General features: G+C 38.2%; 1 protein-coding gene across 5 annotated transcripts in view; it reads right to left on the reverse strand.

Moving 5' to 3' along the window:
• Window positions 1-14,668, reverse strand: part of Dync2h1 (dynein cytoplasmic 2 heavy chain 1) — a 221,001-nt gene that overhangs the window by 129,759 nt on the left and 76,574 nt on the right. For 4 of the 5 annotated variants that reach the window (XR_015626948.1, NM_023024.2, XM_087563632.1 and 1 more), the window contains 11 exon segments: window positions 13,145-13,404; window positions 12,169-12,415; window positions 10,817-10,968; window positions 9,231-9,375; window positions 8,202-8,304; window positions 7,516-7,683; window positions 4,920-5,050; window positions 3,653-3,901; window positions 2,824-2,932; window positions 2,376-2,489; window positions 878-1,020 (listed from right to left, as the gene is read on the reverse strand). Coding sequence is in view for 4 of the 5 variants with exons in the window: in NM_023024.2 (NP_075413.2) it covers window positions 878-1,020; window positions 2,376-2,489; window positions 2,824-2,932; window positions 3,653-3,901; window positions 4,920-5,050; window positions 7,516-7,683; window positions 8,202-8,304; window positions 9,231-9,375; window positions 10,817-10,968; window positions 12,169-12,415; window positions 13,145-13,404 (1,821 nt within the window). In the remaining variant the exon portion in view is untranslated. 5 annotated transcript variants of the gene reach the window in all.

The following is a 14,668-nucleotide window of genomic DNA, read 5'->3' on the forward strand; positions in this document are numbered from 1 at the left end:
CTTCAAATGTCTCCTCCCATCTCTTCAGCCTGCCAAGCACCTTCTCTCACCCTTCATCAAGTAATTATATCACGTCTGAATTCCGGGAGAAAAAACAGAAGTGTATGTATCCAAAACTTCACACCTGCTCACTTGCTATTCTCATAGAACACCTTGCCTGCCCTCTTAGGTGCTGCTGAAGTCTAGCGTTGCCTGTGATGCGAATGGCATCACACCGATCACACCGATGCTGAAGGCAGCAGGCATGAACAGTATTCCCACTGCACGAAGGTGAATGAGCAGCTGAGATACGAATGTCATCCAGAGCACAATGTTATTACTGAGTCAGACAGACTAATAAGTGGATTGTAGTTTCAAAGGTGCTAGGAGTTCACACATTAAACTCAACCACTTTAGACATTTTGGAATATCAGTGTGGTTTTTAAAAGAACAAATTTTCGCTTTGTAAAATTCCTAACAGTGAAGCTGGATGGGCAGTGCTGCATGTCTTTAATCTCAACACTCAGGAGAGGTGGACAGATCTCTAAGTTCAAAGCCAGCCTGGTCGACAGAGTGAGTTCCAGGACAGCCATTAGTTTTTTAATGCTAGGCTAGCACTTATTAGCCTAACAAATCCAAGGCAAAAGAAATTTAAAAAGATAATTATCTCTTTATCCCATTAAAATTTCTACACTCAACTAAAAATTTCGCTCTGAAGTTCTGCATTTTACCAAAGTATCCTAAGATAACGGAAAACAGAGATAGGTTCAGACAGAGTAGACACGCCCAGCCCCTCTGTTAAGCGAATGCGCACACTGCACCACACAGAGACTAAGGAAGCAATGTCATTGGAATGTGCTCCGCGTCCCTGTCTGCCAGTGTCAGCATCAGAGCGCACCTTCTTCATACTGCTGTCTGACCAGCCCTCCATCCACAGCACCTGGCACTTCTTATGCAAAGCTGGATTACTCTCACAGTTTATTATGAAGTTCAGATTTGCAGAATCCATAATCAAGACAATATGCAAGTTTTGTTGAATTCCTGAAAAAATGACAAGAAACTGTATGAGAATTATGAGAATAATTCTGATTATGAGACTATTGATAAATCAGATAGTCTACATATGAACCAGTTTAATGAGATGGTGGACATTTTCTACAAATAAAACAGGAGATGCTTATGAGAAATAGTGAGCTACAAAATAATAGTAAAGCAAAATTTGTGCACTGATTAAAAAAACTACTTGCTCCTCTAAGATAATGGCCCCTGGTAGAGTGTCTGCAATCTAGTATCTGTTCCCACACCCACATAAACATGGACAACACTGACTGGACTCTGGGTTCCGAGAAAAAGGTACCAAGTTGGGAGTGGGGTGTGGTAGGGGATCCTAGGAGTTAGAGAGGGAGCAAAGGTTGTTATCAATGTATATCAAATTTTCAAAGAATGAATAAAATATTTGTACACATATAAGTCATGTTTGCAAGCAGAGAAAAAGACTCATAAAAAGAACATATAGGAATGGTTGGGTGCCATAATTTTTGTCTTTTTAAAAAAATTCTATTTTATTTCCATAGTGCACAAGAAAGTGTTGATGTATAAATCATCAATTATTTAGCATTTAAAAACACTATAAAGATCTATAAAGATTTAAGATCTACTACAGTGAGCATAATATGATCAGATGAAAAGGCAGACAGCAAGGCTGGTGTCCAAACACATCACTGTGATCCCAACATTGCTATCTGATAAACTGTTCTATGATACTGTTATTATAACTCTTTTGAGATACTTTCTAAAACCTGCAGAAAAAATAATAGAAAAGGGCACTAATTACCAAAAACCCCTAATTTCAAATAAATTTGTAATCTACTGAAGAATTAGGGCAAATTAAAAAGCCAAGGATGTCTCTAGTGAATGTGTGCTGTTTAACAAGTGCATGGTCATGTCAAGAACTAATCCCTCAGATCCATGAGAAATTGGCAAAGCCTTCCCCTCTATCTGGGTCAGGTTCAGAGTGATAGCAAAATCTTTCTCTGCTCTAAATGCAAATGGAGACAGTGGGTAAGTCTGAGTGTTTACAGATGACTGCCCAAGGTTGCAAAACTAGGAACTGTACCTCCTACCTAGATGAGCGAATCTCTCTCCTGTACTGCACATAATCACCACACAAACGTTCCGGGTGTTGTATCACTCATCAGAGCAAGCATGGCCTTCCTGCTCCAATGTTTCTGTGCAGCTATTGGCCATTTATTACGTTTATTACCTTCTCTTCATTCCCTCCCCATCTCTAATTAGGTAAGAGGTCAAAGTGCCAGGCTATACAGAACACCATACTAAATGTATTTATTTTACTCCAGTTAGAATGTAAACTTAGTGATGAACTCTGTGCCTCTTACTGTATGTGAAGTAATTGAAGACTGGTCCAAAAAATCCATCCTGAGAAGCTTGGTCTTTCAGAGGCAACAGCAAAGGCTCCAATTCTTCAAGAGTATACAGTCCAGGAACCTCGCCTGTGGAAGAATATTACATTTCCTTCTTATTTTGACTAGCATACACCAATTCAAAACAAATTTTACATACAAAATGATTTTCAATTTCTACGCTAAATTATTCTATTCAATCATTACCAGAAGTGTTAATAACTACAATTCCTAACTTCTTGGTTTTATATAGCTTGAGATTTTGATGCTTCAATCATAACCATGTGTCAGCTCTTACGACCTTAGTAAACAACTATGTCCAAGATTGTCATCAGCAATGCAGGTAACGTTTATACAAGGTAATTCTACTTGGGCAATTTGCACCAGAGTACTTATATTTGCTTCACAGAAGCCATTCACTTGCCTGAAGACAAAAGGCTATTGATCATCTCCAAGAATGTGGGATGTACAAACTGGTAATCCTCAAGAAGTAAGACTACCTGCTGTGCTTCAATTCCTGCAAGGTGCAGTACCTGCAAAACCAAGGGAAGATCAGCCCTGTCAGTGGCTGTCGGAGCAATTAAAGATTACTATCCTTGGCTGCCATGGCAACACAGCCTTGACCATAGTCTGAAGAGTGAAACAAAGTGTGAGGCTGCCCAGTGGCACCAACAAGTTGTAGAGCAGAGGGGTTCTCTACATAAGGAAGCGACTATAATATACATATCTATTTACAGGTCTGTTGTTTTGCTGTTACTGATGGTTTCTGAGGCACAGTCTTGCTACATGACTTGGGCTGGCCTTGAACCTGCCAGCAGCCTGCTACTTTCCTCCCATGTGACCACACACAGCTTACTTAGGACCTATTTACTGACTTATTTAGAACAGAAAGGAAATTGTATTTTACCTGTACAATTTGGAAAGTAAAGTCATCAATTACTAATACTTTTTAAATTTTTTTATTTTAGAAATAAGTCTCTGAAGCAAAAACTAGATCATTTTCATAAATATATTTATTCTTCCTACACAATTACATAGTCCTGTTTATCATCCAATTAGACATCCTATAATCTTGGTTGCCCAGAACCTTGATATCCTAACAGGAATCTCCCACATATAGATAAAGACTTAGTAATTATGGGGAAATAATCAACAAAATTAGAAGGAAGGCTATGTTATGTATGGGAGACTTAAAAGCTTTAATAACTAGCAAAACTGAGAACCCAGGTAAAGGGATCCTGCCCATAGCTCACATGCTTGAGGTCGGTTCTGAACTGCTTCGGCTCGTAGCCCCTGGAGATCTTCGGGGAGAAGAGCACAGCACCGTGCATGTGACTGACCAAAGACGTGACAGTCCGCCGCCCCACGCCGCTTCGTCCTGCCAACAGAAGGGAGCCTCCAGGGAAACTCAGTACTCTGTCTATCCTTGACATGTATTCCAGAACTTCTTGGAAGAGTAAAATGTCTAAATTCTGGTTATCTCGTCCATAATGAATAAGACCCTTTGAAAAAAAATTATAATTTCTCGTTATATCACAAAAATGTTGTTTTTCTGGTGCTGGAGAGATGGCTGCCTTGCTGGACCTAGGTTTTGATTCTAGCACCCGCATGTCCAGTTCCAGAGGATCTTTCATTCATTCTTCTGGCCTTCACGGCTCCTGCATGCACACTGTGCACACACTCTCGAGGAGCACACACGTACACAAAATAATAAGTAAATATGTCTTTTTAAATATATTACTTAAAGTTTTATATTTTTGACAGTTTCAAAAAAGGTGAAGTGACTATATTTTATCTGACACCTAAAATCTTACTAAGCAATAACACAGATTTGTAGGCATATGAAAAGCTCATGTCAAACAATTTCACGGGTACACGGAATTCAATTGTGCTAGACAGTACTGCATCCTAACTGGGCTTTGTTTCCCAGCATGCATTTACAGTAGCTCACAAGTGCCCATAACTCCAGATTTGGTGAATCTGACACTTTCTTCTGGCCTCCAAGAGTACCCACAGGCATATAATTGACAATAAAAAAGAATGCATAGGTCTTCTTCATCCTTATGCTAAAACCAAGTGGGGTGGCATGGCAAGGGAGAATAAGGAAAAAAGAGACAGGAAGGAGGAGGAAGAGCGAAAATGAAGACCAGGAATCAAAAACAGCATGGGAGACAGAGATTCAGAATCTTCAGACCACACCTGGTGGACCTGACTCTGGCGATGCCACCCTGGAGTCCCCCTATTTCCACTTTCACCAGGTAACTCTGACACTGCAGTACAAAACCCACCGTCCAGGAGTGTTTTCCAATCACTATTCTCATTGCTATTCCTATGACAACAGTGTCATCAAATAGGTATCTTAGTAATTTTACATGCATCTGAGCATCCCCCAAAAGTCTGCCAGAATGAAAAGTTCTGTCTAGTGTGTGACCTATCATTCCATGTACTCAAATGTTTCTAACAAAGAACTTAATTACTATTATAGCCACACCTTACTCCCAGGCGTAACTCCCATAATACCTTCTTAATGACATCCTTCAGGTCTGCAGAGCTCAGTTTGCCAAGTGGTTTCCCATGCGGAGGTAAAGGCTGTCCTGGAGCTATCTTTGCTCCTGAGATATGTTGGGCTCCCCATGTAACATAGAAACTATCTGTAGTAAAGATGTTGATACATATCACTAGTGATGAGGGAATCAGTCACCACATTTCTTATTAAACTATATTTACCCAGTCAAAATAAAATTGTCTCCAGAAACACAAAAGTGTCTTATAATAATTAAATTATATTAGTATAAAAACATAGAGAATAAATATGAAACTATATGAATACACTAATACTTTATATTAATATACTAATATACAAATATAAATATAAAACTTATAAATACAATATCATACTAATTAAATTAATAATTACTTCAAGGATCAATCAGTAAGTCACAAGTTACAACACCAAAATCGGCCTGAGAACTGAGCTAAACACTTCCATTACATTCAGCACTCACTTTTTAAACCTTTTAAATATATTTATGATTTGAAAGTTCATCCACTTATTAATGTTCCTCTGCTGCCTTCCTCCAACTCCCCTGAGTTACCCCAACTTGTTTGCTTCTAACATCATATCCTCTTTTGTTGTTTGGTTACCAATAACCCTGCTGAGGGAATCTAAACTGTGGGCAGCATAGAAATCAGTGTGGAGCATTCTAAAAACTACAAATAGACCTGCCCATGACCCCATGACCCAGCTACAGCACTTCCTTATATGTACTTCACAGACTTAAGTCTACATCACAAAGACACCTGGGCCTTCCACATCAGCTAAGACACAGAATCAGCCTAGGAGGCAATCAGCAGGTGAATACGCACGCACGCACGCACGCACACACACACTCACACATACACACACACACACAAACACACACCACATAGATAGGCAAACAGACAGACAGACAGATGGAGACAGAAAGGAGATTATGTGAGGAGAAGGTGACTGAAACATGTGAAAGAGGAACAAATGAGGGAGACAGGATAGACATGAGCAAAGTACATGATCTAAATGTGTGCAGATGTCAATAATAAAACCTATTACCTCACTTTGTATGTTAACTTTCCAAACACTTCAGTTACTAAAGTTATAAAATATATTTTCATGTAACTTCCTTTTTTTGATGCAATCAACAAGAAGTTTATTGATGTAACTTCCTTAAACAAGAAATATTCTTTACTTTTTCTACAACCAAAAGACTATATAGTTGATCACAAACATCTGGAAAAGTTACATTAAAACACTCTATGCTTACTCTAATAGTTTAACCGCAAACGTCCACAAGTCTTCATGGCATCTAAACAAGTTACCAACTGTACCACTGAAAGCAGTGACTGTCTAACTTCTGGCATTCAACTGTAAGCCTCTTGAGAATAATAGAAGTTTTTAGACCCTAAAATCCCTGAACTCTAAAAGATTTGAACAACAAAGGAAGTACTGATACCAACCAAAGCGCAAAGGGCCTTTACATGAAAAGATACAGCAGACTCAAGTTTCCAGACCAAGAAGTGGCCCAACTTCAAGAACAAACTTTCTCCATAGAAACTGGACTGACAGCTTCAGGCCAGAACCATGCAGACTTCAATTAAAATCAAGCCTTCTCAGAGCACTCCACCTTGCCTGGTATCTTTAGAATATTCTTCCTACTTCTAAACCTCTGGAAATATCTACCAAATTTTCATTCAATCCAATAGCCTTCTCACTTTCAATATTCCCTTGGACTTGTATAATTATGGCCCTGGGACCAACATCACATCTAGAAATGTAAAGTACATAAGGGTATGGCATGAATACTTGTTAATACAGCATCTAGCTGGATAATTGTTGTATTAGGAATCATTGCTGTGTCTTTATCACAGGTCCCTCACTGGAGTATTCTCCACTACACACATGCTCCCATAGTGGTTTCCAATATGTGACTTGGTTATGAAGGAGACACAGCTCTGAATGCAATATTGCGGAAAAAAGAAGCTGAGGAAGCATAAACAATGTCCTATGCCATCATGGTCACCTACTGGAAAAAGCAATACTTTCCCCATTAAGCACAAGGTTATTATGATCGAGTGAGGAATTTCAAAACCTTTATGTTTCATATTTAAGCAGATACTAAGTAATTTTCTTTTTAGGTTCCCCCCCTTTTTTAGGTTTTAAATATTTTATAACAGGGTCTTCCTTAGCCAGACTCGACCTGTTTTATGGACACGGCTGACGTCAAGCGCGTCACACTCTTGCTTCTGCATCTCAAGTGCAAGGGATGCATGTGCATGTGTACCACCACAGCCAGCTACGTTACGAGTGAGTGAGCTTTCTGTAGGAGAAACAGCGTCGTGCTACAATGTGCAGCTTCAAGAATGAATATCTTTATGAAGAACATAACTACTCATTACATTTTGTTCAGATTGTAATTGTAGAATTCTAGCAAAAATGGCTAAGCATCTTCCCTTTGGGAAAAACTGAAATTGAAATCCCCCAAAGTTCTATTTGTTCATACATGAAATTATCCATCTGGCCAGAAGCCAAATGTCAAAGCAGCATAATGACTGAGCACTGACATAAGCTCTCTTCTATTACCTGCCATGTTGTCCAGTATGTCTGAGCCCCAGTCTCCTTGGAGCACCGAAGTTAAAATGTTATCAAACAAATGCAGCTCCTTCACGCCAACAATTTTGTCCCGAAACAAGCGCCGTGCTTCATAGGCGACAATTTCTAGCACATAATCTAATGGATGGTTAGAGGATCCTAAGAAAGGCAAAATTTTCTTTAATTGTAGTGAAATTTGAACTATTTTCAAGTGGTGTGTTTAACATAATGTTATGAAATAGATATATAGTGAGAATCTACATACCATCATTTTGGCAGCAGGTAAACAGAAAATGGAAGAAAGTTAAAATTCATTTCTTTAATAAACTGGTATGTTTAAAACAGTATTTATAGTTGCTCAATAAAATTATCATTTCCAAATTGCTTAAGAAAAATGGTTTGACTATAAAAAGAAATGATTTTATCTTTTCTAAGATCAAATTTATACAGTAATTAAACAGGTTGCAAAAAGAATACAGTAAATTACTATCCTTTCAATAGTAAAAAACATAATGAAGCTATTTAATTTATCATTTTTAAATATTATAATTACTACCACAATACTTGTGTTCTTATCATGAGTACAAGTTATAGACATGCACACACACACACACACACACACACACACACACACACACACACACATACACACACACGCACACAAAGCTGACACTCACCTCCTTCTAAATCATATCTGAACAAGCCAAGAACCCACTGAGTAAGAATGCAGGGTGTGAAGAAATAGTGGCTGTAATCATCCACTGTGAATTTAGCCCGCACCTGAAAAACAACACAGTGCAAGCAGTTCTCAGTGCTTGAGTCATTTCTACATTTCCTGTCACCTTGGACTCACAGGAAGGCCAATTTCTGGCTTACTTCAATAAAACTGTTCCTTTTTTGTTGTTGTTGTTTTAACTATCCTATATACTTCATCCTATACATGTGACCTATGTGTTTGGTTTTGCAGCAGGGTCTCACACTGTGGCCCAGGCTGGCCTATAGCTCACTGTGAAACTCATGTCAATCTTCTTGTCTCAGTCACCTAAGAACTGGTCCCAGGGCCATGCCCAGCACTTCAAAGTATGACTCCAAGATCAGCTCATAGGCTTCAACAGACTGCAAAAGGTTAGGGTGGGACAGGGGTACAACTACAGAAACATTAAATAAACTGATAAACATTATAAGGTAACAGCTAAAATTATAAAGAACCCATAAAACTCAGTGAAACCACTCCAAAAGTGTTCTAGTAGTGAGAACAGAATGGCACTGAGCTTAAAGGCCAGCCCCTACCCACAGCCACTACTTTTACTGCCATCCTGACTGTCAACACGTATATGCATTTTTAAAGTGACCTTGTCCTTTCTAACTTATCCTCCCAACTTTCTATCCAGCCTTGTAAGAGCATCTTCCACAAACACTACATACACTCTTCCTTTTACCTAACAAAGGTTCATCATCAAATACTTAGTGGTTTTCTATTGGTTTTTTTCCTACTTCAGATCAAATTTTACTTTACTTCCTCGATAACTACCACACACACAAAGTTATTCATATTCAGTCTATCTTGCAACATGTAAGGTGAATATGTTGTTACTGTGTCGTCTATCACACTACACTAACTGTGACAAGAAGGAAAAGCCAGGACACCACACAAAGTCAGGATGAAGACAACAGACCTGGGAACTACAACACAGACTTATACGTACCTGTTCATACACCTGCACCATAGAGCCTGCTAAGAGATAAATTTTTGATGAAGAACCCCAAATAGAATGATTCTTCAGATTTTTGTGCAGAACTGCTTCCAAATATGCTCCATAGATTGTCTGTAACTGTTCTCTTTCTGGGTAACTAAAAAGAATAAGAAATGAGAAAGTTAGAATAAATCAATCTCCAGTAGTATAAAGCTTTATAGAAGACTCTAATCAACTATTTTAAAACAAAACTTGAAAAGCCATTCATCTTAAGAAAAAACAGGATATTTTACTTAAGGAAAAGCATTTGCGTTAAGTAAAGCCTATGCATAGGGCAGCAATTCAGGTCAGAAGTCTAAGAAAGTAAATAACATGATGAACATTAGCCTGTCTCTCCCAAACCAGACTGTACGTCCATGTGGATTAAGGGGCACCAATAACATCTCAGTAAAAGCAATGGCCATAGACACATGTACTTAGCAGGAACCTATAACCCACAAAGGTAAGGAAGTAAGGTGAAAGGTCACACAGGGACAGTGCTATGAACACAGCACTCAGAAGGAGTCCCAGTCACATCCATGATCACAAGAATGGACAGATGGACACCATCCCAAGTCATGAGCTCTAAATCACCTTTCATCAGATCCAGTTCCTGTTACTTATCTCCATACATTTTAATAATACTAGTTTTGTGAGATTAATAAAACATTTATGTCTAACAATGCACCACTTTTATGGTTAAAGGAAACAAAAGTCATCTGCACTCCCATGGTCACGGTAGTATTATTCATGACGCCCCATACACAATACAAACAACCCCAGTGTCCATCGATAGAGTAAAGAAAAGACACAATGTGGTTCATATACATCTAAATAAGCCTAGGCAGTTCAAACAATTATGGACAGGACTGGCGAGGTTAAGCAAAGTAAGACAAGCTCAGAAATACAGACATGACAGCACATAGTCTCTGTCACGTAGTCCCAAACCGCTGCATTTATAAAACTGAAGAGTGGAGTGATTGTTAGGAGGAACTGGCCTCAGTAGAGAGGGAAGAAGGTCTGGGGAAGGCTGGTAATGAAACGAAGCTGCATCTAGACAGGAGCAAGCAAGAAGGTCTGGTGGGAAATTGGAGGCAATGTTGTATACTATACAGTTCACAAGTTAGGGGGGGATTTGGTAGGGTTGCAGACACAGCTCAGAAATAGAATAGTTGACTAATATAAGGGGACCCCAAAATTAATCTCCAATACTATAAAAAGAAAGAACCTTAAGTATTTTCATCATAGTGATAAATATATATGTTAAATTAACTTAACATTATGCATTAGATAACATGTCAGAACATTATATAAGATCATACCAACAGGTACAATATACTTAAGCATTAACTAACCAGGTTGACTCCTGCTCCTGATATTTAGGGGTACAGACACACAGAGTTTTATCTCCTTGTATAAAAGACCTAACATACTCTAAACCAGTGTCAAAAGTTTGGGAAAAAAACATATTGGCTTATACATTTTGAAATATTCTTGGTGGGTATCCTGAATAAAATACAAACAAGAAAACAAAAAAAAAACTTTACTAAGATACATACTCGACGGCACAAAGACGAACAATAGATGTAAACCTGGTGGTCAGCTTGTGTCGCCCCAATCTTCCTCCAGCTGACATGGAAGCTACAATTTGAATATTCTCCAGTCCAACCCATTCCAAATTTTCATCATAAAATCCTTGATATGTCAACACCTATATGAAAACAAACGTTTATAAATGGTTTTTATTTTTGATTTCTCTAATCATACTAAAATCATACACTGGTTGCTTATCTTCTTGGTCTGACAAAGCACCTGACAAACCCAAGCCTAGGTCTATAGTTCAGAGACAGACAGTCTACCCCAGCATGCCCGCCCACAGGTCTGTAGTTCAGAGACAGACAGTCTACCCCAGCATGCCCGCCCACAGGTCTGTAGTTCAGAGACAGTCAGTCTACCCCAGCATGCCCGCCCACAGGGCAGCAGGAAGAGGAAATGGCTGGTGCCATCCAAGAAGATAACAAACTCTGCAGCCCAGATTCCTGATCCATTTAACTCAGTCGGGGCTCCAGCAAGATTAAGAGTGCTGCCCACATTGAGGTTTGGTTTTCCCACTTTAATTAGCTCACTCTCGAAAATCTTCATGCACTCACACCAAGAGATTTCCTTGTATAATGAGGACAAATCTTGTCAATTTGACCATCAAGATTAATCATAACATGCAGTAATATCCAAATTTTAATTATTTCTATATGTAACCACCATCTTCTACCTAAGTCAGTAATTAAAATGTGTTAAATTTTTATGTCCTGAAAAATCGTACTGTGCTACCCAGCATCCAGTTAATGTTATCTGATTCCTCCTCTTTCAAAATGTTTTCATTCCATTAAATGGTAAAATCCAAATAGTATTCTACATCTACTAGCAATTAAAAAAAAGCCAGGAGTCAAGAAATAATAAGGAAAATATTTCAAGCTTTGCCATAACTATATTATCATATTCTACAGTTGCATAGACATAAACATAGTGAACTCTAAAAGCCTGGTACTTTTACTATGATATAATACATAGAGGAATAAAGCTTTTATACTGAGTAAGAACATGTGATACACAGCCAAAGAGGAACCCAGACTTTCAGAGAAAAAGAAACTACAGAGCAAGCACAGACACACATGAAAAGCTCCCTCCCTTACCCAAGCTGCTGATTCCCACACTGTCCCAACTAGTAGGGAAGAAAAGTAACAGATTTCCAACTGGGGAATGACTGATCTAGAATAAGACTTAACTATTTCAAAATTCAAATTCTAATATGTGCTAGATACAACTGGTCCAACAGAAGGAACGCAGATTTTGTATCTGTAAGAAATGATACTGGTTTTAATTATAGGTAAAGGTGTCAGCTGCTAAAACTTACCTGCTGGAGGAAAGCCACCAAAGTGCTGGTCCCCCATTTATCAAGCTTGGGCAGGTTGATATCTTTTAGATACAAAACAAGTCTTTCACAATCTTTTGGTCTGTATACTCGACCAGTATTTGTACTGATTACCATGCAAGTCTGGCTCAGTTTCTGCAGAAGATGTCGAGAAGTAGTCTGGGCACTGCAGTGGATAGTGGCAATCTCGGTGGAGCGGAGTTGAGAGAAGGCATACCTGAGCAGCATCCTGGAAAAGACAGGTGACACTGGGGACATCTCACTGGGAAAATGTGCCCAACAAAATACTCCTTACACTCAAATATGGAACTGATATCTTTTTTCTAGATTACTTCCAATGATGTTGAGAAGGAAAATAATAAATACAGAAATAGTTTCCATAGCCACCAAAGTAACTTCCTAACTTTTAAACTGGGGAAAAATGTGTATTTGAAAGTATTCCTAAAATTCTTGCGGACATCTTAACTTCAGTTTTACCAGGTATATAGAACATGTTAGTTTTGTTCTCCCATAGTTTATGAAAAGATTTAAATTCCCCAACAGTTTTGTTTTCTTAACTAGCCTAATTATGTGTGATTTTTTCAAATTATTACTCTGCCAAGATACATGTAAAACAAATAATTCAGGTTTACTCCTAAAACATAAATGATGTGCACGCTAAATACAGGTGGCCTCTATTAAGCTGGATATTATTGTTAGTAAGAGAGCTGCACTCAACTGTTACATTATGGTTAACTCACACATTAATCTGTAAGTGTATATAAGGGGTTCAGATTTGCGACTATATGTATTTTCTAAGACCATATAACCTGGCAGAGAAAATGACAATCTTGGTCATTTTTTCTTAAACATGAGTGGAAATGGAAAGTTTTCTTCATAAAAATAACCAAAGGAAACCTAATATAAACTTTTAAATCCTTGGAGAGAAAGGAAATAAATTCTGAAGGCATTTTCTTACCCTTTGCCACATCCTTCTGGTCCTACCAGAATAAATGGCTGTTTGGTTTCTGAACTTAGCCAGGGTTTGAAATAATCTAAACCTCGCTGCATATCAGGAGTCTGAATGACAGGAAGGCTGTGGCCACTGCTGAAGTCATCAGCTGTCAGGCTCTCTGGCTTCTTCAGTACATAGGACGCTAACTGCCCTCGGTCACAGTCAAAGTAGGTGTCCATTGGCCTGTGAGAGTCAGGAGGGGTCTCCCGTGCCCAATTAAAGACCTTCAAAGGAAAATGTTGTAAAGAGGTATTTTTACATATTCAACAAAGTAAGTATCTCCACAGTAAACTGTCTTTTTCTTTTCTTTTCTTTTCTTTTCTTTTCTTTTCTTTTTTTTTTTTTTCCGGAGCTGGGGACTGAACCCAGGGCCTTCTGCTTGCTAGGCAAGTGCTCTACCACTGAGCTAAATCCCCAACCCCGTAAACTATCTTTTTAAAAATTGTTTGTATACACTTCACTTCTAAGCAAACATTAAAATAAAATAGCATTTTACCTCAATATGATAGTAAGTACAATAACATATTTAAGAAAGCACCAGCTTAATTTTATATCCAGCCACTTTGCTGAAGTTTTTTATAAAGTTTAGAAGCTCTCTGGAATTTTTGGGGTCACTTAAGCATACTACCATACCATCTACAAATAGTGATATTTTGACTTACTCAACCGTGAATCCCTTTGACTGCCTTTTGTTGTCTAATTGCTCGGCTAGGACTTCAAGTACTATTATATTCATTAGGTAGGGAGAGATTTGTCTGTCCCTGATTTTACTGGGATTGCTTCAAGTTTCTCTACATTTAGTTTGATATTGACTACTGGTTTGCTGTATATTCCTTTTATTATATTTAGGTGCGAACCTGCAATTTCTGATCTTTCCAAGACTTTTAACATGAAGGACTATTGGATTTTGTCAAATGTTTTCTCAGCACCTAATGAGATGACCATGTAGATTTTTTTTCAAGTTTGTTTATATAGCAGATTATGCTGACAGAATTCCATATATTGAACTATCCCTGCATCTCTGGATCTACTTGATCATGATGGATGATCGTTTGATGTATTCTTGGATTTGGTTTGTGAGAATTTTATTGAGTATTTTGCATTGTTACTCATAAAGGAAATTGGTCTGAAGTTCTCTTTCTTTGTTGGGTCTTTGTGTGATTTAGGTATAAGTGTAATTGTGGATTCATAGAACAAATTGGGTAGTGTTCCTTCTATCTCCATGTTGAGGAATAGTTTGAGGACTATTGGTATTAGGTCTTCTATGAAGACCTGATAGAATTCTGTACTAAACCTATCTGGTTCTTGGCTTTTTGTTGTTGTTGTTGTTGTTGTTGGGAGACTTTTAATGACTGTTTCTAATTCTTTAGGGCTTATGGGGACTATAAGATCTGATCCTTATTTAACCTTGGTACCTTGTCTAGAAAATTGTCCATTTCATCTATATTTTCCAGTTTTGTTGAATATAGGCTTTTGTAGCAAGACCTG

This window comes from Rattus norvegicus, chromosome 8 (assembly GCF_021556685.1).
Source record: "Rattus norvegicus strain SHRSP/BbbUtx chromosome 8, alternate assembly SHRSP_T2T, whole genome shotgun sequence".
Classification (NCBI taxonomy): Eukaryota; Metazoa; Chordata; class Mammalia; order Rodentia; family Muridae; genus Rattus; species Rattus norvegicus.